Below are 27,032 nucleotides of genomic sequence, written 5' to 3'. Positions count from 1 at the left end.
CGGCACCGCCCCCTCGGAGCCGGAACTGCTCCGGCCCCGGCTCTTCTTCCCGCCTCCCTCGGCCCCCAGTGTGGCGTCACTTCCGCCTGCGCCCGGCCGCGCGCGTGCGCGTGAGGCGCCTTGGGCTCTCGCGAACGCGCCGGGAGCGTCCCCAGGCTCGGGAGCGCGCCTCGTGGATGACAACAAATTCGTCGCGCGGCGGCCGAGGAGGTGTCAGCCGCCTCCTGTCGCGCGCTCCCGTGTCCGGGCCGAGGAGGATCCCCTCGGGAGTCCCTGCCCCGGACGCCGGGGCCGCCTCTGCGCCGGGTCCTTGCCGGGCCTGCGACCGGGTGTCCGGCGCGGGCGATGCCGTCGGCCTGAGGGCGCCCGGCGGTGAGCGGGCATGAAGGGGCCGCGCCGGGCTTAGGCCCCGCCGCGGCCCGGGGACGCCGGCCGGGCCCCGGAGCGCCTTCGCGGCCGGAGCCGGAGCCTGGGCCCCGCCGCCGCCGCCCTCAGCCGCCGCCATGCCGTGGCCGTTTTCCGAGTCCATCAAGAAGAGGGCCTGTCGGTACCTCCTGCAGAGGTACCTGGGCCACTTCCTGCAGGAGAAGCTGAGCCTGGAGCAGCTCAGCCTGGACCTGTACCAGGGCACCGGGTCCCTCGCCCAGGTCCCCTTGGACAAATGGGTAAGAGCTGCGGGCGGCGGGCCCCGCGCCCCTCCTCGGTGCCGTCCCCCCGGGATTTGGGGACCCGCGTGTGGCCGGCCCCGGAGAAACGTGTTTTGAGTGCTGGACATCACGTGTTCCAGAAACCGAGCGGACAGATGGGAGCCTGCGCTGGGGGAGTGCTTGAGTTAGGGCGGGCGGCGGGGGCGGTCTGGGCCGCGGATCGGGGGTCCCACGGCCAGCAGACCCCGTGTCGCGGCGTAGCGTTCCGGGAAGGCGAGGGGGACCCGTGGGATGCCGAGGCCCCCGGGCACGCCGCGTCCGGTTGGGGGACAGCGGGGGAGGCCTCGTCCGCCGGCTTGCACGCCTTTGTACCAGGCTATGTTTACACGGACAGTGTGCGTGCCTTTTGGCTTCACGTGACAGATCGTAAGAGCAGGTGTTGCAAAAGCGCTGAGGCTGCACTTTTCAGACATTTTAAAGCCGGTTCTCCACTGGTCGTCGGAGGCCGAGTTGACTCATTGTGTCTTGCGGGTGCTTGGTGTGTGTTTGCACGCGCCCAAGCGCTGGCCTGCGTCCCTGCGTCCCGGGCACGGTGTCTGACCGTGCTCACCGGCTGGTTGGACCGGACCGCAGCGGCTCCTCCCCTGCTAACTGAGCGCTGTAGCCTCCCTGCTCCGGGCTGAGATGTGACTGTATCAGCGAGGGGAGGGCTTGCAGGTGGGAAGGGTCCCGGGGCACCGCAGGCCGCCGCGATGGGCCCAGCCGCTTTCCGTAAGCGCTAATGCCTGGTACTCTGTCAGTGTCCACTGCTGTGGTTCTTCCTTGGAGCCAGGGATTCGGATGGATGTTGAATTAACAACCCAAGACTATACGTTTGGAAGTTTGAACGGATCGGGTTAAGGGGGTGGCTGGGTGCTTATGAAATGCGTGGTTGTGGTTTTCGGTGGTGGAGGCTTCGAGTGCATCAATTCTGATGACTTCACACTAACTCAGAAGGTGAGCGTTGGCTCTGTACAGGTGGAGCCGTTCTGCTTGCCGTGAGTCACAAAGCAGGGCACAGCGAGGATTCCAGCTTGTCCGGGTCCTAGCCCTGGCTTCCTTTGTTCCCGTCACACGGCTCGCGTGTGTTGAGCCCCTGTGTGGCCGCAGTTTGCTGGGTCCTCATTCGCGTGATTTTACTTGCTCCAATGGAAATCAGAGGTAGTCTTGTTTGATTTTTATAGTTTGACGTCTGGACTGTTGGCTAAATAAATAACGAAACTTAACCTGAGGATTGTTCTGTTCTTGAGGACAGGGTTATGTCAACTGGCATGAAGACATCGAAGCATCTAGTGACAGCAGCATTTGCTGCTGATGATTTATTTATTTAAATTGGAGTGCCGTGTTGATGATTTTTTAAAAAATATTTTATTTATTTGAGGGGCCGGCACTGTGACACAGTGGATAACGCCCTGGCCTGAGGTGCCGGCATCCCATATGGGTGCAGGTTCAGGTCCCGGCTGCTCCACTTCCGATCCAGTTCTCTGCTATGGCCTGGGAGAGCAGTAGAAGATGGCCCAAGTCCCTGGGCCCCTGCACCCACTTGGGAGACCTGGAAGAAGCTCCTGGCTCCTGGCTTAGGATCGGTGCAGCTCCAGCCATTGCGGCCAACTGGGGAGTGAACCACTGGATGGAAGACCTCTCTCTCTGCCTCTCCTTCTCTCTTTGTGTAACTCTTTCAAATAAATAAATAAATCTTAAAAAAAATATTTTATTTATTTGAAAGGCAGAGTTAGAGGAAGAGAGAGAGATCGCCCATCTGCTGGTTCGTTCCCCCAAATGGCCGCAACGGCCAAGGCTGTGCCAGGCTGATACCAGAAGCTTATTTCGGGTCTCCCACGTAGGTGCAGGGGCGCAGAGACTTGGGCCATCTTCCACTGCTTTCCCAGGCACACTAGCAGGGGTCCGGATTGGAAGTAGAGCAGCCAGGACTCGAACCGGCACCCATATGGGATGCCAGCACTGCAGGCTGCGGCTTAACCCTCTACGCCACAGTGCTGGCCCCTTTGTGGATGAGTAAGGTAAATCTTGACATGACACTTACATGTAACCATTCAGAATTCTGATTCTAAATTCAGTTCCTTTGACACTTGATTCTAAAGACTTTCATGACTGAGAAAAGATACCTGTGCCGATGCATACATCCTGATGGAATAATTACTTCATTGGCTACCTTACTAACGTTTCAGTCCTTAACTGTCAGTTATGTGGAGTGTGAAGTCGGCAATCACGTTGCCTTTTCTGATCTCAGTTGCTTATTTTTGCAAATTAATAAAACCTATTTTTAAAAGTTGTCGAGCAGACTTTTAGGTTGGTCGGGATAGTCTCCATGTGTTCAGATGTTTTGTAACCTCTGTAGATAATGATTGTAGGAAAAACTGACAGTGTTTTCAGTAGACACTGTTTCCAGCAACAAATTCAAGGAGCAACCTTGCCAAATACAGTTCCAAATCCATTTCCAAATGCAGGCTTTCAAAATGTTCTCCTCCTAGTCCAAGCAGTTACTTTCTTACTCTTTATTAAAGTGTATCTTTATTTTGAAAAGGCAGACTAAGTGTGTTTTGTTTTATTTTGGGGGATATCTGCCAGGTAGCATGTACTACTGATAGTTATTTTTGTCATCACATTCATTGTTGGGACTTCTGAGACTTTTCTCTATGTAAAAGGAAAACAATTGTCTCTAAATTTAACTCTTAACTACTTGGCTATCAAAAATCAGGAAACCAGAATGTTTTTGTCATGCATTGTCTCTCAACAAAGCTGTTGCTGAAAGACCTGGTTTTACTGTGCAGAGGGCACAGGGAGGGAAGCTCCGGTGTGCTGAAATGGGGTGTCTGGCTGAGAGCACCATTCTGACTCCTGCTCTGTGTAACTGCTCGTCATCTCTGTGTACCAGTCCCCATACAGGAACAGCCTGAATGAGGATGCCAGGGCCTATACATATACATGGCCTTTTTTTTCCCCCCATAGGTTTATTTACTTATTTGGAAGTCAAGTCACAATTACAGAGAGAGAGAGATTTTCCATCTGCTGGTTCACTCCCCTGATAGCTGCAACAGCCAGGCCTGGGCCAGGCCGAAGCCAGGAGCCAGGAGCTTCTTCTGGGTCTCCCATGTGGGTGTCAGGGGCCCAGATACTTGGACCATCTTCTGCTGCTTTTACCACGCAGTTAGTAGAGAGCTGAGCCGGAAGTGAGTAGCTGGGACACAAACCGGCACCCGTATGGCAGTACTAACGTTTCCTTTTTACCACAAGATTGAGTAACTTGCTCAGGCTTAGTATTAGTGACCAGCGTGGCAAGATTTGAAGCCCAAGGTCTTCCCAGCTCCTGTATTCATTTTGTACACCGCTCTGCCTTAAAAGACTGAAGAAACCTGAGCTGGACAGACAGCACTGGGTTCACCTAGGAATTTGCTAACACGCGGACTTGTGGTTTTGGTTCTAGAAATCAGCAATGTGTGTTCTCTTTAAGAGATTCTGATGCATGTGGCCCTTGACTGCATTTTGTAAACCACTCGTAATAGAGGGATGGAGTTTTTCATAGAATTTTCAAAGCTTGTTGTAGAAGCCAACTCTCAGCTCCAGAACTACATTTTTGAGTTATGGTGTGTTAGCACATGATTTTACATAGCGTCCTGCAAAATCTTCTATTGTGAGTACATATTTATCTTTATAGTTTTTTCCTACAGTGATTAAAGACTTTTTGCAAATTACTTAAATTTTTTGATCCTTGTGTGTCTGAACTGAAAAATGGGCACAAACCTACCTAATTCAGAGGGCTATAGTGACGACTTACTGCAATAACATAATCATTAAATAGAATATAGTGTCCTGTGTGTAGTAGGTGCTAATTAAATGCTAATATAACTCAGCTCTTGCAATTTTTTCTGCTCTATTTGTATCTCTCCTTGAGTTCTTTTTTTTTTTTAAAGATTTATTTTATTTATTTGAAAGAGTTACAGAGAGAAGTAGAGACATAGAGAGAGGTCTTCCATCTGTTGGTTCACTCCCCAGATGGCCGCAACGGCCGGAGCTGCACCAATCTGAAGCCAGGAGCCAGGAACCAGGACTTCTTCTGGGTCTCCCATGCGGGTGCAAGGGCCCAAGGATTTGGGCCATCTTCTACTGCTTTCCCCAGGCCATAGCAGAGAGCTGGATTGGAAGTGGAATAGCCGGGTCTCAAACCCAGCGCCAGTATGGGATGCCAGCGCCTCAGGCCGGGGCGCTAACCCACTGTGCCACAGTGCTGGCCCCTCTCCTTGAGTTCTGATGCCTTCGTTTAATTAATAATGGTGTGTCTCAGCCTGTGGCGCCAGCATCCCATATGGGCACTGGTTCCTGCCCAACGCTGTGGCATAGTGGGCTGTCTCTGCCTGTGGTCCCAGCATCCCAGATGAGTACTAGTTTGTGCCCCGGCTGCTCCTCTTCTGATCTCTGCTAATGGCCTGGGAAAGCAGTGGAAGATGGCCCAAGTACTTGGACCCCTGCACTCATGTGGGAGACCCAGAAGAAGCTCCTGGCTTCGGATCGGCCCTACTCTGGCCGTTGAGGCCATTTGCGGAGTGAACCCCCAGATGGAAGACCCTCCTGTCTCTCCCTCTCTCTGTCTGTAACTCTACCTCTCAAATAAATAAATAAATCTTAAAAAACAAGAGATCATTATCCATTTAAAAGTGCATGACCAAGCACCCCATTGATTGTTGGAAGTTTAACATTGGATGTTTTTCCATTGGACTCATGTCCATTCTATTTCCTCTGTACTATTCTATATTTTTATATATTTTTTGCTTGTCTTTATTGATAATGCAGTCATTTCTCTGCAGTTAAGACATTTACACAGAGGTGGGCATTTGTACAAAGGTTGAGATCCTGTTTGGGGGCCTGCATCCTGTATCAGAGTGCCTGGGTTCACATCTCAGCTCGACTTCCAATCCCAGTTTCTAATGTCACCCTGCAAGGCAGCAAGAGATGGCCCAAGTACTTGGGTCTCTGCCACCCACATGGAAGATCCAAACTGAGTCCTGGGCTCCTGGCTTTTGCCTGGCTGAGCGCTATCTATTGCAGGCATTAGGGGAATGAACCACTGCATGGAAGCGTGTGTGCTCGTAGGCTGTGTGTGTGTGTGTGTGTGTGTGTGCGTGCCCACATGTGTGTATCTATGCCTGTTGCTCTGCCTTTCAAATAAATGAAAGATTAAGAGCCGGCGCCGTGGCTCAATAGGCTAATCCTCCACCTTGCGGCGCCGGCACACCGGGTTCTAGTCCCGGTTGGGGCGCCGGATTCTGTCCCGGTTGCCCCTCTTCCAGGCCAGCTCTCTGCTATGGCCAGGGAGTGCAGTGGAGGATGGCCCAGGTGCTTGGGCCCTGCACCCCATGGGAGACCAGGAAAAGCACCTGGCTCCTGGCTCCTGCCAGGATCAGCGCGGTGCGCCGGCTGCAGCGGCGGCCATTGGAGGGTGAACCAGCGGCAAAGGAAGACCTTTCTCTCTCTGTCTCTCTCTCTCACTGTCCACTCTGCCTGTCTAAAAAAAAAAAAAAAAAAAAAAAAAAAAAAAAAAAAATAAATGAAAGATTAAAAGAAAAAGACATTTATATCATTGAAACCATCACATTAAAAATTTCTTGTGGGACTGGTGCTGTGGCATAGTGAGTGGGCAGGGTTGCCATCTGTGGTGCCAGCATCCCCTGTGGGTGTTAAGAATTTTTTTCTAGATTATGTTGTTGTTACAATCATTGTAAGTATGCAGTTGATCAAAACAATATAAACACATATATCCTTTTTTTTTTTTTTTAAAAGATTCGTTTATTTATTAGAAAGGCAGAGTTAAAGAGAAGGAGAGAGTTAGGCCGGCACCGTGGCTCACTAGGCTAATCCTCCGCCTTGCGGTGCTGGCACACCGGGTTCTAGTCCCGGTCAGGGCGCCGGATTCTGTCCCAGTTGCCCCTCTTCCAGGCCAGCTCTCTGCTGTGGCCCGGGAAGACAGTGGAGGATGGCCCAAGTGCTTGGGCCCTGTACCCCATGGGAGACCAGGATAAGTACCTGGCTCCTGCCATCGGATCAGCGCGGCGTGCCGGCCGCAGCGTGCCAGCCGCGGCGGCCATTGGAGGGTGAACCAACGGCAAAGGAAGACCTTTCTCTCTGTCTCTCTCTCTCACTGTCCACTCTGCCTGTCCAAAAAAAAAAAAAAAAAAAAAGAAAAGAAAAGAAAAAGAGAAGGACAGACAGAGAGTCTTCCATCTGCAGATTCACTCTCCAAATGACTGCAACACCAGGGCTTGGCCAAGCTGAAGCCAGGAGCCAGGAGCTTCTTCCAGGTCTCCCAGTTGGGTGCTGGGGCCCAAATACCTGGGCCATTCTCCACTTCTTTCCCAGGAGCTTTAGCAGGGCGCTAGATTGGAAGTGGAACAGCCGGGACTTAAACTGGTACCCACAGGAGATGCCACTGCTGCAGGCTGTTTCTTAATCTGCTGCACCACAGTGCTGGCCCCAACATGTACATTTTGATCATAAAACATAATAACTTTTATTGGAAATAAATTTCTTAATGATATGGATGGGTTGTTTTCCCCTCATGCATCTATAGATAAATAAACTTAACTGAAATTCATTAGGGCTCAGCACACGTTTGTTTTCAATTTTACAAATAGATGCAAGCTTGAGAAATGCTAACGTCATAAAGGGGAAGATGAGAATGGAAGGATTTTGCAGTAACAAAACCACTGATGTGAATTTCTGTGTTGTGCCGAAATAAAAAACATCTGTGAGATAGGAAAAGACCAGAAAATATGCTGATAACCTTGCCTGGAGGTTTTTGTGCCTTCGGACTGTACAGGGGGTAGGGGGTTGGGAAGGAAAAAAGAAATGGCTTTTTTGACTAAATGGGAGGACAGAAGTTGTACAGATACTAGGGGACAGGAGACCAGACCACTGTGCTTGCTTCTCTCAGTTTAGGAAAAGCTATATTTCCAAACATCTGGATGTTTATGCCTTAGAGCCATCTATATCTTTATACTCCGTGGAAAGTCTTTAGGATACAAATACCTCAGTGTGAAGGAAACTTTTTTTTTTAAAAGACTTATTTATTTATTTGGAATGCAGAATAACAGAGAGGAAGAGACAGAGACGTCTTTGATCTGCTGGTTCACTCCCCAGATGGCCCTGACGGGTGGATCTGGGCCCAGCTGGAGCCAGCATCCAGGAACTCAACATGCTAGTCTCCCACCTAGGTGTTAGGAGCCCGAGTACTTGGGCCGTGTTCTGATGCCTTCCTCGGGCACATTGGCAGGGAGCTGGATCGGAAGTGGAGCAGCCAGGACTAGAACAGGGTGTCATAAGGTGCTGCTTAACCCACTGCACCACGTCTGTGACCGCAAGAAAGCCTTTTAAAAATAGGATCTCTGATTATAAAACAGGAGCCAATCCAAAATGCACTGTTTGTGTTAGGGAGTAGACGAAGATCTGCAACTTTGCATATAGTACCTTACTTATAAGCTGGCATTTGATAAAAAGTACATGATAAGTGGAAAAAGAAATCAGATAATTGTCCTTCTTTCTGTCGCAGTCTGATTGGGATTTTAGTGCCCTTGACTTCTCGTCTCGACTTTCTGGGACATTGTGCTCTGTCGGACTTGCTTGCATTTCTCTGCTTTTCTCTGTGGTGTACTTTGCAAGCTCCTTTTTCTTAACCCATTTTTTAAAAAAGATATTTATTTATTTATTTGAAAGGCAGAGTTACAGAGAGGCAGACAGAGAGATCGATCTTCCATCCACTGGGTCACTCCCCAGATGGCCGCAACGGCTGGGGCTGGGCCGATCCGAAGCCAGGAGCCAGGAGCTTTCTCCAGGTCTCCTGTGTGGGTGCAGGGGCCCAAGGACTTGGTCCATCTTCTACTGCTTTCCCAGGCCATGGCAGAGAGCTGGATCGGAAGTGGAGCAGCTGGGACTTGATGCTGGCACTGGAGGCCACGGCTCTACCCACTACGCCACAGCACCAGCACCGTTAATACATGTTTTCAATGTTGATGTTTCTTAGGGCTCTGTCTGAGGTCTCCCGCCATTCTGTGTTGCAAGTCCCCAGAGGCTGTCCTGGCCTCTGTTGTGTCAGTTACTCTCTCTGGTTAGTTAATTTGAGAGAGAGAGCAGCAAGCGAGCGCATGGGGCGAGAGCACTCCCCCATCCACCTGTTCACTTCCTAAATGCCTTCAGTGACTGAGGCTGGGCTGGGGCTGAAGCCAGAAACCAGGTCACCCACATTAGTAGAAGAAACCCAGTCACCTAAGCCAGTCCTGCTGTCGCCCACGGTCTGCATTAGCAAGAAGCTGGAGTCAGGAGTCCCAGCCTGGCATCCAGCCCAGGTGCTGCAGGGTGGGATGTGGGCCGCCCGAGCACAGGCCAGGACCTGCCCCTGCTCTGTGCCTGTCTGCAGCCATAGCCCAGATGGCTCTTCGGAGCCCTAGATGAAAATACCCAGTTTTGCTTTTTTCCAGTTCATTCTCTACATGGCAGCAGGGGAGCCTCACTAAAAGTTTGAATCTCATGTGGTGCCCTTGCCTGAAGTTCTCCCATTGCTCTCAAGGTGTATGGCTGATTCTTCAATGTCAAGTACAGGCTCTTTGGATCCTACTGTCTCTCAGTCTTCTTAGCCTTATTTCTGGCTCTTCTGCCTATGCTGCATTTCTTTTTCAAATACTCATATCTCAAACGTGTGCTTCTCCGTCCTGGTCACTTTACCTGGTGAACTGCTTTTCAGTTGTGTGGTCTGAGCTTAAAACAACACTTCCTCAGATCCCTGCCTTGAATCTCCAGCTAGGTTCTATCACTAGCTCAAATAGCACAGCGTGTTTCCTCGGTTGTACAGCTCACTACACTTTAATTACCTGTGCCTTTCACGTCACTTCTCCTGTAAGCATAATGTGAACCGGACTCAACCTTGTGGTGGCTCTGCTCTCTTTACCCCTTGTGCCTGACACAGAGCGTGTGCACATTCGATGTCTCCGAATTAGTTAATGCATTTGTGTTCTTGGTGCTGTGATCTCAGAGTGAACTCTGTTGTTCTCTGTAGAGCCTCAATGAAATCTTGGAGTCGGCTGATGCGCCTTTAGAAGTCACAGAAGGATTCATCCAGTCCATCTCTCTGTCGGTGCCATGGGGCTCCTTGCTGCAGGATAACTGTGCCCTGGAAGTGAAGGGCTTAGAGATGGTCTTCCGGCCGAGACCGCGCCTAGGTAGGTGTGTCCCGTGCCTGATTTACTTCATTCTTAATCCTGCGGCGATTGGGAAAGCAGCCCAATTAACATTAAATTCATTTTTGATCTGATGTGTTATCTTGCACTGTACTTGTGAGATTTTTGGTTGGTAAGATATTAGGACTTGGCTCTGTGTAGAATGTCTGTGATCATACACTTAGAGTTTTTTTCTCTATGTTTATTCGTAGGAAGGTTACTCTATAGATGATTTGGTGTGTGCAGGTAGCTGATACCTTGTGTTTTTAAAGATTCAGAGTATTGTGCCAGAAGCAAGGAGGAATGCTTCAGAACTAGGGGGGTAATGTTAAAGGGACAAAGCACTGGGCTTGAAAGGGCTCACGCTGGACAGGTCAGATGGTTTGAATCTAAAAAGGATGACAACAGTCATGAATCATCAACATTCCAGAAAAACCCTCATTCCATACTGATATGGATACATAGGCATCTACGGGGGCAGGGAGAAGGGAATTCTCTTTATAGTAGAATACCTACTTGTAGGGAAAAGACTGGCAGACAGTTATATGGAATTGAAAAAGTTAGGTTACTGGAAACCGGGCACCCTGATAGATAATATGGACATTTTTTTTTTTTAAGATTTATTTATTTGAGAGGTGGAATTACAGAGAGAGATAAGGAGAGACAGAGAGAGAGAGAGAGAGAGAGAGAGATCTGTTATCTACTGGTTCACTCCCCAAATGGCCACAATGACCAGGGCTGGGCCAGGCCAGAGCCAGGAGCTTCATCTGGGTCTCCCACAAGGGCGCAGGGGCCCAAGCACTTTGGCCATCCTCTGCTGCTTTCCCAGGCTCATTAGCAGGGAGCTGGATTGGAAGTGGAGCAGCTGGGGCCCTAACTGGTGCCCATATGGGATGCCAGTGCTGCAGCCTGCGGCTTTAAGCCACTGAGTCACAGCACTGACCCCGATATGGGCATCTTAGCCACTGGGCCAAACGCCTGCCCCGAAACACCAAAACTTACACTATGCTTAATAGAATTATAGTAATTTATATTTTGAATATTGATAATACATGCTTGGGAATTCTTTTTAATAATCTGGTATTTAATTTACAAGAATATATTATATATTTCAAAAAAGATTTATTTATTATTTATTTGAAAGGCAGAGTTACAGAGAGGCAGAGGTCTTCCATCCACTGGTTCACTCCCCAGATGGCCGCAGCGGCCAGAGCTGTGCTGATCTGAAGCCAGGAGTCAGGAGCTTCTTCTGGGTTTCCCATGCAGGTGCAGGGGCCCACGGATTTGGGCCATCTTCCATTGCTTTCTGAGACCATAGCAGAGAGCTGGATTGGAAGTGGAGCAACTGAGTCTCAAACCAGCGCTGCAGGCGCTGACTCCAATAATATATTATCTTTTAACCACTATGGATAGACATGCTTTCCTGTGGAAAAGTCAAACTTTAAAATTTTTCCACTTGTTTTTTAAGATTTATTTATTTGAGAGGCACCAGTTACAGAGAGAGGGAGAGACAAAGAGGTCTTCCACTGTTGGTTCACTCCCCAAATGGCCGCAATGGCCAGAGTTGAACCGATGTAACTCCAGGAGCCTGGAGCTTCTTCCTAGTCTCCCACGTGGGTTCAGGAAACCTAAACCATGGCTTTCCCAGGCCATTAGCAGGGAGCCTGATTGGAAGTGGAGCAGCCAGGACTTGAACCGGTGCGTATATGTGATGTCAGTGTTGCAGGTGGAAGCATAACCTACTATGCCACAGCATCAGCCACAAAATTTTTTCTCTTTTAAAATATTCCATCAGATGGGCTTTTGAACTCCATTTTGGAAGGGAATAATTCTAGTAATCTCTATCATTTTGTTTTGAAAAAGATAAGAACATGTGGTTGAATTTTCTTACGAGGTAAGACATGGAAAAAATTTTTTGCAGTTCATGTGTTTCTTCCTCCAGGAATGCTCATCTATTTTATCTGCGTTTATGCTAGTTTCCAAATCCTATGTCTCCTGCTACCTCTGCCACATTTCTTGTTAATTCCTTCCACTAGAAGAATTAAACTCTTCTTTTAGCTTCGTAATGTTTTTTGTTGACATTCAGTAGTTGACTACTACTTTTTTTTAAGATTTTATTTATTTGTTTAAGAGGTAGAGTTATAGACAGACAGACAGAGGGACAGAGAGAAAAGTCTTCCATCCACTGGTTCACTCCTCAGATGCCTGCAACGGCCAGAGGTGGGCTGATCTGATCTTTTAGGTCTCCCACATGGGTGCAGGGGCTCAAGCACTTAGGCCATTCTCTGTTGCTTTTCCAAGCATGTTAGCAGGGAGCTGGATTGGAAGCTGAGCATGCAGGGCTCTAACTGGCACTCCTATGGGATGCCAGCATCAGAGATGGTGGCTTTACCCACCATGCCACAATGCCTGTGCCACTTATTTATTCTTTACATCTGCTTTTGCACTGGAGTTGGAGAGTTGATTGTTTGTGATGTGGACCATATGGCCTACAAAGTCCAAAATATTAACTGTCTGACTTTGTGTAGAAAGTATCTGCTGACTCTTGCTGTATCATATTTAGAATAGAACCATGCATGTGGAAAATGCCTATTAATACTTGTTGAATGAGTACATGTAGTAATATTCAGTAAAAATATAATGTAAGGAGAATACTGGACTTTTTTTTGTGATCTGTGGTTTTTTTTTTTTTTTTTTTTCTCGGTTATTATAGGTGATTCTTAAAACTCAAGAGCCATTTCTAGGATATTGTTTCTATGGGTGGCACCATAATGGTAAAAGTCTTATAGGGATTAATAATTTATGTTTGAAAGATGTTGTTTTGAGAAATCGCAACTCTGAGAAGTCGTTTAGGATTAATCTTTAATTTCTGCAGCAACTGGTTCTGAGCCCATGTATTGGTCAAGTTTCATGACCAGCAGTATGCAGTTGGCAAAAGAATGTCTCAGCCAGAAACTAACTGATGAACAAGGAGAAGGATCCCAGCCCTTTGAAGGACTTGAGAAGTTTGCTGAAACCATTGAAACAGGTTTGACTCTATTGAGCATTTTCAAAATTTAAGATCTTATTTAATAACTTAGTACTTTTATTCAACAAAATTGCTTGTTTAAGGCAAGTCCATTGGGGGTGATTTTTTTTTTTATAGAAAACTTTCATTTAATATAAATTTCAAAGATACAACTTTGGGAGTATAGCGGTTCTTCCCCCCATAACCACCCTCCCACCAGCAAACCATCTCATCTCCTACTCCCTCTCCCATCCCATTCTTCATTAAGATTCATTTTTAATTATATTTATATACAGAAGATCAACTTATACTAAGTAAAGATTTCAACAGTTTGCACCCACACAGACACACAAAGTATAAAGTACTGTTTGAGTACTAGTTTTACCGTTAATTCACATAGTACAGCACATTAAGGACAGAGATGCTACATGGGGAGTAAGTGCACAGTGACTCCTGGTGTTGATTTAACAATTGACACTCTTATTTATGACGTCAGTAATCACCCGAGGCTCTTGTCATGAGCTGCCAAGGCTATGGAAGCCTCTTGAGTTCACAGACTCCAACCTTATTTAGACAAGGCCATAATCAAAGTGGAAGTTTTCTCCTCCCTTCAGAGAAAGGTACCTACCTCCTTCTTTGATGGCCCCTTCTTTCCACTGGGATCTCACTCACAGAGATCTTTAATTTAGGTCATTTTTTGCCACAGTGTCTTGGCTTTCCATGCCTGAAATGCTCTTATGGGCTTTTTAGCCGGATCTGAATGCCTTAAGGGCTGATTCTGAGGCCAGAGTGCTGTTTAGGGCATTTGTCATTCAAGAAGTCTGCTGTGTATCCAGTTTGCATTGTGGTGATTTCTGAAAAAATTGCTGTTCTCACTTCAGAAGTTTAGAATTGGAGTTATTATAAACATTGAATTTAATTGCAAATTTCTTCTGTATCCTAGTTTCTCTTTTGTTTTATTTATTATCAAGGGATTAGACTTTAACAGTTAGCTTTAATCTTTTTTTTTTTTAAGATTTATTTATTTATTTGAAAGTCAGATTTACAGAGAGAGAGAAGGAGAGGCAAAGAGAGAGAGGTCTTTTATCCACTGGTTTACTCCCCAATTGGCCACAACAGCCAGAGCTGCGCTGATCCGAAGCCAGGAGTCAGGAGCTTCTTCTAGGTCTCCCATGCTGGTGCAGGGAACCAAGGACTTGAGCTATCTTCCACTGCTTTCCCAGGCCGTATCAGAGAGCTGGATCAGAAGTGGAACAGCCGAGTCTTGAACTGGTGTCCACATGGGATGCCGGCATTGCAGGCGGCGTTTTTATTTGCTGTGCCACAGCAATGGCCCCAATTAGTTTCAGTCTTTACTCTAATTGTGTGTTGAATGGGGAAGTGCTCAGTGAGGCAAACTATTTATTGCAAAACTCAGAATTTGGGGGTTTTAAAGGAAAGAAGTTTGGTTTCTTTGTTTTGTAAGTGCTTATCAAACTTATTAGTTTGATCATTAGTTTCCTTAATAGGATTTACTTCTTTAGAAGTTTTTACTTTGTATAGTCTCTTACACTGATGATTATGTTTTCAATCTAGTACTAAGAAGAGTGAAAGTCACTTTTATAGACACTGTTTTGAGAATTGAACATGTGCCAGAAAATTCTAAAACTGGAACTGCACTTGAAATTCGAATAGAAAGGTAAGAATTCTTATCTCTAAAACAGATGACACTATTGTAACTGTCACATTATTATTATTATTATTTAATTCATTTGACAGGTAGAGTTATAGACAGTGAGAGACAGAAAGAAAGGTCTTCCCTCCATAGGCTCACTCCCCAAATGGCTGCTACGGCCGGTGCTGCGCTGATCTGAAGCCAGGAGCCAGGTGCTTCTTCCTGGTCTCCCATGTGGGTGCAGGGGCCCAAGCACTCAGACCATCCTCCACTGCCCTCCCGGGCCACAGCAGAGAGCTGGACTGGAAGAGGAGCAACCGAGAGTAGAACCCGGAGCCCATATGGGATGCTGGTGCTGCGGGCAGGGGATTAACCAAGTGAACTACGGCGCCAGCCCCGTAACTGTCACATTAAATTTCAGGGTGCTTTTGGAGATTTGAGGTGATAATATTACATTAAACTATTACATATTTGAGAGTAAAGTGCTTCTCTCCAAGTTACAATATTATAATTCCATTATTGAGAACTTAAAATATCAGTTGGGGTGTAATTATATATAATACTATGTTGAATTCAAAGCAACAACTCCTCTTTTAATTAATACCAAATAGTAAGTAATTGAGGGCTGCTGCATTTAAGGCTCTCCCAGTGGAGGGCTCCATTAATGTGAGTGCTGTTTGCTTCGCTGTGCTTCATCTGAGGGCTGCTTTAGTGCAGAAGGCTGAGGCCACTGCTTCAGGAGAGGATTCTGTTAGGGTTAAGGTCAATACCTGCAATAGTGACTTACATAAAAAGACAAATAATGATGCTTTTCTTTTTGTGCGTGTCACTTGGCACCCTAAAAATTGTTCTAAACCAGGGATTCACTGACGTATGCGTACCTGCACGCTGTTGTGAGGTGGAAACTGTTCAGGATGCCGAATGAACTGCAGACTGAAAGGAGCAGGGTGAAGTGCAGGCGCTGAGCACCAGACATACTTTGTATTAGAATCTGCTAGGGCTCTGGGCCAAACTTTAAGCAGATATGTTACGGTTTTAGTCTCAAAATAGTCTCAAAATGGATCTGTCCGTAAGAGTTATTGTTGTTGTTTTTTTTAAAGATTTATTTATTCATTTGAAAGTCAGAGTTACACAGAGAGAGAAGGAGAAGCAGAAAGAGAGCGAGCGAGGTCTTCCATCCGCTGGTTCACACCTCATTTGGCCTCAATGGCTGGGGCAGTGCTGATCCGAAGCCAGGAGCCAGGAGCTTCTTCTGAGTCTTCCATGTGGGTGCAGGGGCTCAAACAGTTAGGCCACCTTCTACTGCTTTCCCAGGCCATAGCAGAGAGCTGGATGAGAGTGGAACAGCTGGTTCTCAAACCGGCGCCAATATGGGATGCTGGCACTGGAGGCAGCAGCTTTACCCGCTACGCCACAGCGCCGGCCCCAAGAGTTATGGTTAACAGGTCTTTGATATTACAGTTCATTACCTGAAATGATATATATAGAAAAGACCTAAAATCTCATACATTTAGATCCATATTCTGTATCTCGTTCTGTATCTTTTTAAAACAAGATTAGTTGCATAAGAATTCCAGGTGTGCCATATTATTTTAATTTTTTTTTTTTTTTTTGACAGGCAGAGTGGACAGTGAGAGAGAGAGAGACAGAGAGAAAGGTCTTCCTTTGCCGTTGGTTCACCCTCCAATGGCCGCCGCGGCTGGCGTGCTGCGGCCGGCGCACCGCGCTGACCCGAAGGCAGGAGCCAGGTGCTTCTCCTGGTCTCCCATGGGGTGCAGGGCCCAAGCACTTGGGCCATCCTCCACTGCACTCCCTGGCCACAGCAGAGAGCTGGCCTGGAAGAGGGCAACCGGGACAGAATCCGGCACCCCAACCGGGACTAGAACCTGGTGTGCTGGCGCCGCAAAGCGGAGGATTAGCCTAGTGAGCCGCGGCGGCGGCTCAATATCTCAGTTTTATGAAGAGGTGTTTTGTGAATTGTTTTCCATGCAGCTACCTTTAAGAAGTTATTTTTTCCCCAAATTGGAGAGCCTTACAAAGTTATCTTTCTTGAAGTTCTGATCTCCTTATGAAACTGTTTTTGCTGTAGTAAGGTCTGGTGATGCTGATCCACCTTCTAGGCATATCCAGTGCTAATGCTGAAAAAATCCTTTAACTGAAAAACCATGTGCATTTCTTATTATTGCAGATAGGTTTTTCAAGGAATTTTATGCAAATGTCCTTTTTGTTTTCAACCTTTAGAACTGTGTACTGTGATGAAACTGCCGATGAATCCTCAGGAATTAATGTACATCAGCCCACAGCTTTTGCTCACAAGTTGCTTCAGCTCTCTGGAGTATCTCTCTTCTGGGATGAGTTTTCTGCATCAGCAAAATCTTCCCCAGTGTGTTCAACAGCACCAGTGGTAAGAAAACCAAAATGGGGAAAAGATGTAATCATAGCTTTTTAAAAGGTGTAAATGAGACCTATTAAATTGTGCTAGGATGTAGAGTATGTATTGATGGGTCTCCATCTTGCTTGGGAGTTCACACAAATATTCTGTAATGAAGTTAGGTATTTCAGAGATTTAAAAACACAACTAATGCCTTTCCTGCCAGTTTGCTTTCTATTAGTGTGATAGAAAAGTGTTGATGACTGTGTCTTGGGGCAAAATGATTTATCAACATCTAATGTCCTTTCACAGTAAAATCAGAGGAAATCCAACTGTGATTATGTTTACCTTTTGAAGCAAATATATCTCACAGATAAAGCAGTCATTCCATAATGCACCTTGTAGGGTAATTCACAAATACAGTATCTGTTAGGTTTTTGTGTTGCTCTAACTTGAACAGTGTAAACATTCACAAAGTCCTTTTCCATGATTTGCCTTTATTATTAATATCCTTTGCTAACGTACTACTGTGTTTCATTTTAGTTGTAAGTTACTGGTTTATTCATGGCAACATAATCCTACAGTTTTGCATGTTAAGTAGTTTATTCTTCTAAAGCCGACATACTTTCTGTTTCGCTGTATTTAAATTATTTTACATAATCACTTGTTCTTATTGCTTTATTGTAGGAATCTGAGCCAAAGTTGTCACCTAGCTGGAACCCCAAAATTGTTTATGAGCCACACCCACAGTTAACTAGAAATTTACCCGAGCTAGCGCCCTCTGACCCAGTGCAGATCGGAGGGCTAATTGGTAGGTTGGAGTTAAGTCTCACCTTGAAACAGAATGAAGTGCTTCCTGGAGCAAAGGTCAGTGTTCTGTTTTATATAAGATTCTTTAATCCACACAGCGACCTGCAGATTGATGGCTTAGATCATCCCCTGACTAGGGTGCCTTCCTTCCTGGAGACATCACTTTTCCTCTCAGTTGGTGCATGTATCCTTACGTTACGAAATTCATGTGAGCTGTATTAATGCGGTGACTTAGATTTTATGAAGCGTTGTCTTCACTCATTCTCCCCCATCCTATAAAAACAAAGTCCCCTTTCTTGTGTGAGGTGTGGTTTCATTAGTTCAGATACCTGGGAACATACTAACTCATCTCTTTCTATTATAAAATTAAGTTCAGAGGAGAAGAGATCTTGAAAGTAATAGTTTGTAGAAGATATTTAATTATATTCATGTGAAATATCTGCTCATCTATATTTGGCATAGAATGCCCATTTTTATAGTTGTATATATATGAAAAGAGTGACTTTTTTCATCATGTCTCGTTTTTTGGAGGACATTGTGTAAAACTCGCTGTGCTTGTTGCTTAGGATATGATTTTGAGCAGTCTGTTAGAGAATTTGGAAACTTGCCTTTATGTGGTCAGTTAGAAATATTATTTGTCAAGTGTTATTTTCATACTTTGAAAACTAACTTTCTATACAATCTCTATAAGAGATAGTTGATATATTCATTTGTTTATTTATTGCTCTCCTAGATGTAGACGTCTGAGTGACTACTGTAGGCTGTCCTCTGTGCAAGTTCTTGGGACAGAGGCTGAGATGAGTGGAATGCGGTCTTGGCTTAAGACACAATCGGGTATAGAAATCGCCTTGGGAACATGGGAGGGACTCCCTAGATAGGCATGACTGTACACAAAAAGGTTTCCAGGGTTGGAGTCTCCAGGAATCCTTCCCTTAATTGGAATACTTGAGGGCTGGAGGAGGAAAGGGACGATGGGCATGAAAACATTCCTGTCTCTAGTCACTCCCTCTCTGTCCTACCTCAGATGGTGGGAGAGTCTTCCATTAGGTCTTGAGCCTTTTCATAAAATATGACAGAATTGTTAAGAGAGCAGGTAGTCGTAGGTATGTGTAAGCCCCAGCAGGGGCTCTGATGCTGTGGTAGTATCTTCGGGAAATAAATGCATCGGTGTCTTTGTGGAATGCACTTATCATTTAAGAAGGAAGACCATAGCAATAACTTTTATAGTTCTGTTTTGATTAATTATATTTAATTCTCAACATTTGTATACCTTAACATTTTTTTAAATGAGAGAGACAAAGATCCTATCTACTGGTTTGTTCTTCAGATGCCCACAGTGGCGGGGGGGGGGGGGGTAAAGCTGGAGCTGAAGCTCAATGCAAGTTCCCATGTGGTGGCAGGACCTCGACTACTTGACCATAACCATGGCCTTTCAGGTTTGCAGTAGCAGGAAGCTGGTGTCGGGAGCCAGGGTGGGTGTTAAACCCAGGTACTCTGATGGGATGTAAGCATCTTCACTGCTAGGCTCAGCACCTGCCCCAGTGTATCTGTGCTGTTGGTCTCTGTGCAGACTGAAACTTTTGAGCATTAAATGTATCGATTTGCATAAATGCCCGCTCTGTGTTACTGTAGGAGTTGTATATTATAGGTGACAAATGAACAGCTGGAGTATTTGGAGGTACCACCATTCTTGTCTGTACAGTTTTTTTTGGGGGTAATAACTTGAGTATTTGTATAGATTTTACCTGGATTTAGTGAAAACAAGTGCTAAATGAAATAATCCCAGTTCTACCTTGAGAACCTTGCATCTGATAATTTTCGTACAGAGTAGGCACAGGCGGCAGTGACCAGGGACGCCCAGTGTCTTCAGTGTCTTTCGGATGCTCACTAGACTGAAGTCTTCCAATGTTGAGTTCAAAGTGTTACAAAAGGTTGTTATTTTTTTTTTTTTTTTTAGTTCTGGGAGTAGTACCCTCTTGTGTAGTATGTAAGTCTGATGTTTCATGTATTCAGTTTTAGCGTATGTTTTTGGAAATACACTGTTTATGAAAATAAAGGACTGCCTGCCTTGAATTTAGCGGTGTTTTGTTTCAGTTACCATGTTACACTGATCTTTTTGTTTTGTTTTGTTTTCAGTTATGTTCTTTTATATTTTCAGAAGAAAGTAACGTGTACTTTGGATTTTGTGTGCCAACCTCATTATTAGTAAATAATGTGATATTTCTATGAAGATGAGAAATGAAACTGTTGCTCATCCATTTTAATGATGGGCAGAGACTGTTGTGTCAATACTAAACAAATAAGAAACATTAAAAATATGTGACATTTTCCTATTATCCCCAGCCTTAATTCCTTGCTGATTGATGGTCTAGGATGTGAGCAGTCAGTAGAGAGCCCTGAAAAACAAGCAGTCTATGGGCAGAAATGGGAAGCTATGCCACAAAAGGGGTGTGGGCATCGATATGAATTAGTGTTGGTTAGAACCGGGCTCTGGGGCTGTTACATGACCTTATGCAGATCACTTATCTTTGTGAACCTGTTTCCTCTTTAAAATTAGAACATGAATAAGAATTAGGAAATATACATAAAACCACCTTGTATAGTATTCCACTGCTAAGAAAAATATCATAGGATGGGCACTGTGCCCGATTGGTTAAGCTGCTGTTTGCGACACTCACATCTCATCTCAGAGGGCCTGGGTTCTGCCCTGCCTCAGCGTTCTAGCCAGCTTCCTGCTAATGCAGGTGACATCTCAGGTACCTGGATCCCTGCCACCCATGTGGGAGACCAGATTGAGTTCCTGGCCCATGACTGGTCTAGCCTGGCCGTGGGAGAAGTGAACCAGGAGGTGGAAGGTCGATCTCTCCTTGTCTCTCTTTGTTGTTCTGCCTTTCAAAGAAATAAAAATAATTAAATGTACTTAAAATGATAATAATGATTATTGTTATTGGAGAATATATTATATACTTAGTTGGAGAATGGAAATTTCTCAAGTTCACTATGTAATGTATTTTAATTTTCACTTTTATCATCAGAAGCAATTTGTTCTTCTCCTGGGGATGAACCTGTTTTCCAAATGTGAATGTGATTTATGAGCTGAATTACTCAGCACTTGCAAAATGACGTGAAGATAATAGGAGTTAGTGTTAGTAGAATAGAGCTAAGAGGAGGAACATGAAAAGAAAGGCTGGGATATTCAGCTTGGATATTATATAGAGGGCAGTCATTGCTTTTGTCAGTATCCCTCAAAGGAGTCAGGAGAAGAGTGGGATGAGCTTTTATTTCTAGAAGTAAATATGAACAGAGAATTGGGAAAGAGAAACATCATCTGTCTGCATCTCTGCTGTGGCTTCCCCTTGCCCACGAGGAGAGGGCGTGGTGAACAAGCACGCAGTGGCTGGCGAGTGCCCGCAGGTGATCGACGGCATGGCCGGCGGCAGGCTTAGGAAAGCCCGCTGTTTGCCCTGGTTTGAGTGGGGCTGGAAGGATGTGATTTTAAGACTAGAGAGTCAGTGAATATACTGCTACTTTCCCGTTCCTGTTGGACACCAGGTCTTAAAGCCGTTCAAGTATCTTAACTACCCTGAAGACTTAGAGACAGCAGACATTAGACTTGCCGACATGCAGTTTCTTGGGAGGATTTTTCTCTTGTAACAACAGTTTGGCAGCCTTTCAGTGTTTTCATGAACATTGTGATTGGTAGAAAGGATTTTGGGCTAAGGAATTTGAGACTAAAGATTTTGCATTCTATCTCTGTGCTTAAAATATATTGAATTTTAAGGTGATGAGCTTATAAAGCATGCTCACCCTAAATAGTTTTTTTTTTTTGCTTTTTAAGTTGGATGTTGATGGACAGATAGACTCTATTCATCTGTTCCTGTCACCAAGACAGGTGCACTTGCTTTTGGATATGTTAGCAGCTGTTGCTGGACCAGGCAAGTATAAGTCTGTTATTATTATTATTTTAATTTCTTTAAAGTTTTAAATTAAAATATTAAAATACGTAACATATATGTAGGAAAGTCTATTATTTTTTGAGTATATGAAAGTAATATTTTGTAAATAAGAATCTAACTATTTGAATGGGTCCTTTTAATTGTGTTATCATTACACAAATTTGCATTGATATTATTTGTGTCACATTATTGTTCTGACTTATTTCTTGGGCTGGGGGATAGTACTTCATGTAAATGAGAAAGTATTCTCGAACAAAAGTAGGTAGCATACATTTGAAAATACCTTAAATGACTCACATCTGTCAGAGGTAAGATTTTGTGATCCGTGGCTATTGCTTGTAGCTATGCTTAAATCTCTGACTGATATTAGATAATGGTGGTTTTGCACTGACTAGGATGTTAAGTTGCCATTGGTATTGGATAAGAGGGTTTTGGTAGAGAAATAACTTAATTAACTCCAAATTTAATTACTGTTTTGCTTTCCTTTTGTATACTTGTAGAAAATTCTAGCAAAATAGGGTTAGCTAATAAAGATAGGAAAAATCGACCTATGCAGCAGGAAGACGAGTATCGAATTCAGATGGAATTAAACCGGTATTATTTGAGAAAAGATTCCCTCTCTGTGGGTGTATCTTCAGAGCAAAGCTTTTATGAGACAGAAACGGCTCGTACGCCATCTAGCCGTGGTAAGCAATGCAAATGGTTGACACCAGAGTCGTACGTTATCATAACCTTCATTTTGGCATCTGTGGAAAGGAGTTTAGCAGTGAAAGAACCAAAGATCCGTACTCTTAAGAAAACTGTCATTTGTGAGTTTATCTAACCACAGAATTATAGTGATACATCAACACATGATTGCTGTAGTATCATTTTTTTGTGTGGTTTTATTTTGTAAATGATGATTTATTCTTAGGAAAATCATTTTATGAAAATGTAGATTTACATGACAGGTATTAGGACTAATTATTCATTTTGCCAAATTTTTATTCACATAGTAATTTACAGATGATTCCTTTAAATAGGAAGCTTTTCTTTCCATTAGTTCTTATTCTTCCCATCAATCATATGTAAATATGATCTTTACCTAGATTACTTTACAAAAGTGTTTCAGAATGGATAAGGACTAAAACCATAAGTAATAACAAGCAATTTAATTACGGAATGTTAAACCAGATAAAAAACTGAAGCCTGCTCCAGAAATTGTGGCTTTAGAAAACTTGTTTTGTGTGAGGGTAGATAGTCTCCAAAAAGAAGAAGCTGAAATACAAAATTCTGAGTGTTTCCTTTGGCTTTTTAAGAAATAGGTATGCCTATTGAAACCGGAGATTGTAATATATATTACTTTAAAATCTGGATTTTAACTTTTAAGTTGTCAGATGATACTTTAAAAGTATACCATGTAATCCTACATGTCAAATACAAGGGTGCTTCAACGAGTTTATTGGAAATGAAATTAAGAGTTTATTTTGGTGCAAAACATTTTTGAAATTCATGCATAGCTTTCTCATGTATTTTTCAAGAACTTTTTGAAAACTTCATATGTATAAATTCAAATTTTTGCACCATAATAAACTAAATTTTAAAATTCTTTTTGAAGACTGTTTCTATTAAAAAGACCCAGGACATCAGTAGGATAGCTTAACCTTTTGTTAACTCTTGTATTCAGTTGAGTTCTTACTATGTCATTAATAAATTAGATTCAAATAGATTGCCCCATTGGAAGTCATAAAATTTGTGGCGTCACTCTATTCAAATCACCTGAAGGAAGAAATTATGTTAACCTGTATTAACTTATTTAACGACTTGGTGGAATTACAAGATAAGTGACAGGGTTTACTTCTCTCTAGAAGAAGACGTTTTCTTCTCCATGGCTGATATGGACATGTCTCATAGCCTCTCTTCTCTTCCACCCCTTGGGGACCCCCCAACCATGGACCTGGAGTCATCCTTGCCTGGCACTTACACGAACACCCCAGCAGGATCGCCGCTGAGTGCTACTGTGGTAGAGCATTTCATTTTTGTTCAGTCTGGAAAAGTTGCTTCTGAAATTTTGCACTTTATTCATGTGCTTTTAAAAACTGGCTTTTACAGCTTCAGCCAACTTGGGGAGAATTCCTTGATCATCGTAAAGAACAGCCAGTAAGAGGGTCGACGTTTCCGTCCAACCTCGTGCATCCAGCGTCTTTACAGAAGACTGGTAAGTAAATAGAAGGCATTTTAAAAGCTAGAATAAATTGTTCCTTTTTTAATTTTTTTTGACAGGCAGAGTGGACAGTGAGAGAAAGAGAGACAGAGAGAAAGGTCTTCCTTTTGCCGTTGGTTCACCCTCCAATGGCTGCTGTGGCCAGCGCACCGCGCCTATCCGAAGGCAGGAGCCAGGTGCTTCTCCTGGTCTCCCATGGGGTGCAGGGCCCAAGCACCTGGGCCATCCTCCACTGCACTCCCGTGCCACAGCAGAGAGCTGGACTGGAAGAGGGGCAACCGGGACAGAATCCGGTACCCTGACTGGGACTAGAACCCGGTGTTCCGGCGCTGCAGGCGGAGGATTAGCCTACTGAGCTGCGGCGCCGGCCTAAATTGTTCCTTTTAAAAAGTGCCATTCTCAGTGGAGGATGGTCCAGGTACTTGGGCCCTGCACCTGCATGGGAGACCAGGAGGAAGCACCTGGCTCCTGGCTTCAGATTGGCACAGCGCGCCGGCTATAGCGGCCATTTGTGGGGTGAACCAATGGAAGAAAGACCTTTCTCTCTGTCTCTCTCTCTCACTGTCCCTAATTCTGCCTATCAAAAAAAAAAAAAAAGTGTCATTCTGCTTTTCTTTTTCTTCTTCTTCTTCTTCTTTTTTTTTTTTTTAAAGATTATTTATTTGAGAGGCAGTGTTACAGAGAGAGAGAGGGAGAGACAGTGAGGTCTTCCATCCGCTGCTTCACTCCCCAAATTGCCGCAACAGCCAGAGCCAGGAGTTTCTCCTGATCTCCCATGTGGGTGCAGGGGCCCAAGCACTGGGCCATCCTCCACCGCTTTTCCAGGCCATCAGCTGAGAGCTGGATTGGAAGTGGAGCAGCCAGGACTTGAACCAGTGCCCACATGGGATGCTGGCACTGCAGGTGGAGGCTTAACCTACTGCACCTCAGCACTGGCCCCCGTTCTGCTTCTTTTCTTTCCCATCCTTTTTTTGAGGGGGAGTGGGGTTGGGTTAGGTCATTTAACAAGGTCATTTAACAAAGTCTGGAAAGAAAAATGAAGCATTGTTGAACAGTTTCCTGAGAGGTGTTTTTATAATAGTAGCTCATTTATTGAATTTAAATACATAAATATTGAAGTGGGAAAGTATACCACTAGTTTCTTATGATCATTAATGTCGTTTAGTTGTCTCAGTTTTTGTATTACTATTTATGTATCTTTTGAAAGAGAACCTCAGCTTTCTTTCATCTATGCAAAATTTGATTGAAATAAACACAGGGCTTAGAGGAAAATTTGGTGAACAACTTTTGATTAATGTTTATTTGTCCAATATGGTTTTATTAATGCAAAAGCTTTGTTCATATGTAACATACTCTTATATACTTCAGATATCAAGGATCGTGGATAAAACATGCAGTAAGATAACAGTTTATTTTGCTTTAATTATTTAATATTCAAAACTATTGTGAGATCACCTGTTTTTTAAAGCTAGTGCATGAGTAAATTTTGGTATGTAGATGAGTCTTAAGTATTAAAGTTTGTGACTATATACTTACCACATGTTTTTCAGCTCTTCCTTCAAGGTCTGTTTCGGTGGACGAATCCAGGCCTGAGCTTATTTTCAGACTGGCTGTGGGAGCTCTCTCAGTCTCTGTGCTTCACATTGATCCTCTGTCTCCACCGGAGACGGCCTCGAAGCTTAACCCCTTGACATCCATGGCGATAGCTTTCTTCACTTGTATAGAGAAGATCGATCCAGAAGGATTTTCAACAGAGGACTTTAAGTCCTTCCGGGCAGTGTTTGCAGAAGCTTGCTCACACGATCACCTTCGGTAAACTTTAGATTTATTCGTAGTCCTTGAGAAAGAACTAGTTGTAGGCTTTGATCTTCCTCTGCCTATCTACTTTTATTTTCTGATTCACATTTTATTTGTAAATGAGTAGAATGAGTGAGCGTTTCTTGCAGTGCTACAGAGACGTTTAGTTTGTCTCATTCATGGTGTTTGGCACACAAAAAGTTCAGATATAAGCTGGGATAGTCTTACAAAATCATCTCTTCAGCGCCTTGCCTTGCTGGTCATACTGGTTTTACCACATTTTGCCATCATTGCTACTGACACCATTGATCATGAAAGTGGTTCTTACCGCCTCAGCTTGGATAATGCCTGGCAACTAAGGCTTCAAAAACAAAACCAGAAAGCAGCAAAGCTGTCCAAATAGCCAATGACCTGTTATCATGGCTTGAGTTATAATACGTGAGCTAACTGAATTTGTTAGTACTGTTACCATGCAAATACTGTTTATTTTAATATGAAAATGATCTGTAAATTGTGAGTGATGTGTTAGTTTATATAATGGTTGAGACACATATATCAATTTTTAAAAAATATCTTGGAATTTTATTTTGAACTTTTTTTTAAGTATTAAAATTAGTATCTGGGGGCTGGCACCATGGCGCACTAGGTTAATCCTCTGCCTGCAGCGCTGGCATCCCCTATGTGTGCCAGTTCTAGTCTTGGTTGCTCCTCTTCCAGTCCAGCTCTCTGCTGTGGCCTGGGAAAGCAGTGAAGGATAGCTCAAGGGCTTGGGCCCCTGCACCCGCATGGGAGACCAGGAAGAAACACCTGGTTCCTGGCTTCAGATCGGCGCAGTGCCGGCTGTGGCAGCCATTTGGGGAGTGAACCAACGAAAGGAAGACCTTTCTCTCTGTCTCTCTCACTGTCTGTAACTCTACCTGTCAAATAAATAAATAAATAAATAAAAAATTAGTATCTGAAGTAGTTTTGACACTTGCCAAAAGAAACTGTAGTAATTACAATCAAATGATAAAAACATTTTTCTTCCTATTTTTGACAAGATTTCAAATATGTGCCAGAAGAAAATATGACAAAATCAACAGAAACTAGAGGTAGACTTTACTTGGACCTTACCAACTCAAGTATTAGAAATATTCCGTGATGGTTTAGGTTAATTATAAGAGACTATTTAATTTTAAATATAATTATATAACAAGCTTAAAAGATTTTAGAAGTGGAAGAAGGAAGAGCAGTGTTGGAAATAAATATATTCTGGAAAATTTCCCATTAATAGAACTTAATATTTTATGTCAGGGAGTGGGAAATTTGAATCAGTCTTTCTGGTTGA

At 44.2% G+C, this 27,032-nt stretch overlaps 1 protein-coding gene across 4 annotated transcripts in view; it reads left to right on the top strand.

Annotated features, from left to right (window-relative positions):
* Positions 1–246: 246 nt before the first annotated feature.
* The window catches only part of ATG2B (autophagy related 2B), a 77,290-nt gene continuing 50,504 nt past the window's right edge, over positions 247–27,032 (top strand). For 2 of the 4 annotated variants that reach the window (XR_016226916.1, XM_070065603.2), the window contains exons 1-11: positions 247–665; positions 9,748–9,910; positions 12,783–12,935; positions 14,490–14,592; positions 16,810–16,972; positions 17,627–17,806; positions 21,588–21,684; positions 22,206–22,391; positions 23,553–23,707; positions 23,797–23,902; positions 25,459–25,720. Coding sequence is in view for 3 of the 4 variants with exons in the window: in XM_070065603.2 (XP_069921704.2) it covers positions 504–665; positions 9,748–9,910; positions 12,783–12,935; positions 14,490–14,592; positions 16,810–16,972; positions 17,627–17,806; positions 21,588–21,684; positions 22,206–22,391; positions 23,553–23,707; positions 23,797–23,902; positions 25,459–25,720 (1,730 nt within the window). In the remaining variant the exon portion in view is untranslated. The remainder of the gene's footprint in view (positions 666–9,747; positions 9,911–12,782; positions 12,936–14,489; positions 14,593–16,809; positions 16,973–17,626; positions 17,807–21,587; positions 21,685–22,205; positions 22,392–23,552; positions 23,708–23,796; positions 23,903–25,458; positions 25,721–27,032) is intronic. The other 2 variants (XM_089322815.1, XM_089322816.1) reach the window with 2 other exon arrangements.

This window comes from Oryctolagus cuniculus, chromosome 20 (assembly GCF_051225735.1).
Source record: "Oryctolagus cuniculus isolate XC-2025 breed Fujian yellow rabbit chromosome 20, ASM5122573v1, whole genome shotgun sequence".
Lineage (NCBI taxonomy): Eukaryota > Metazoa > Chordata > Mammalia > Lagomorpha > Leporidae > Oryctolagus > Oryctolagus cuniculus.
Note: the sequence above shows the minus strand (reverse complement) of the source record. Positions and strands in the feature narration are given on the sequence as shown.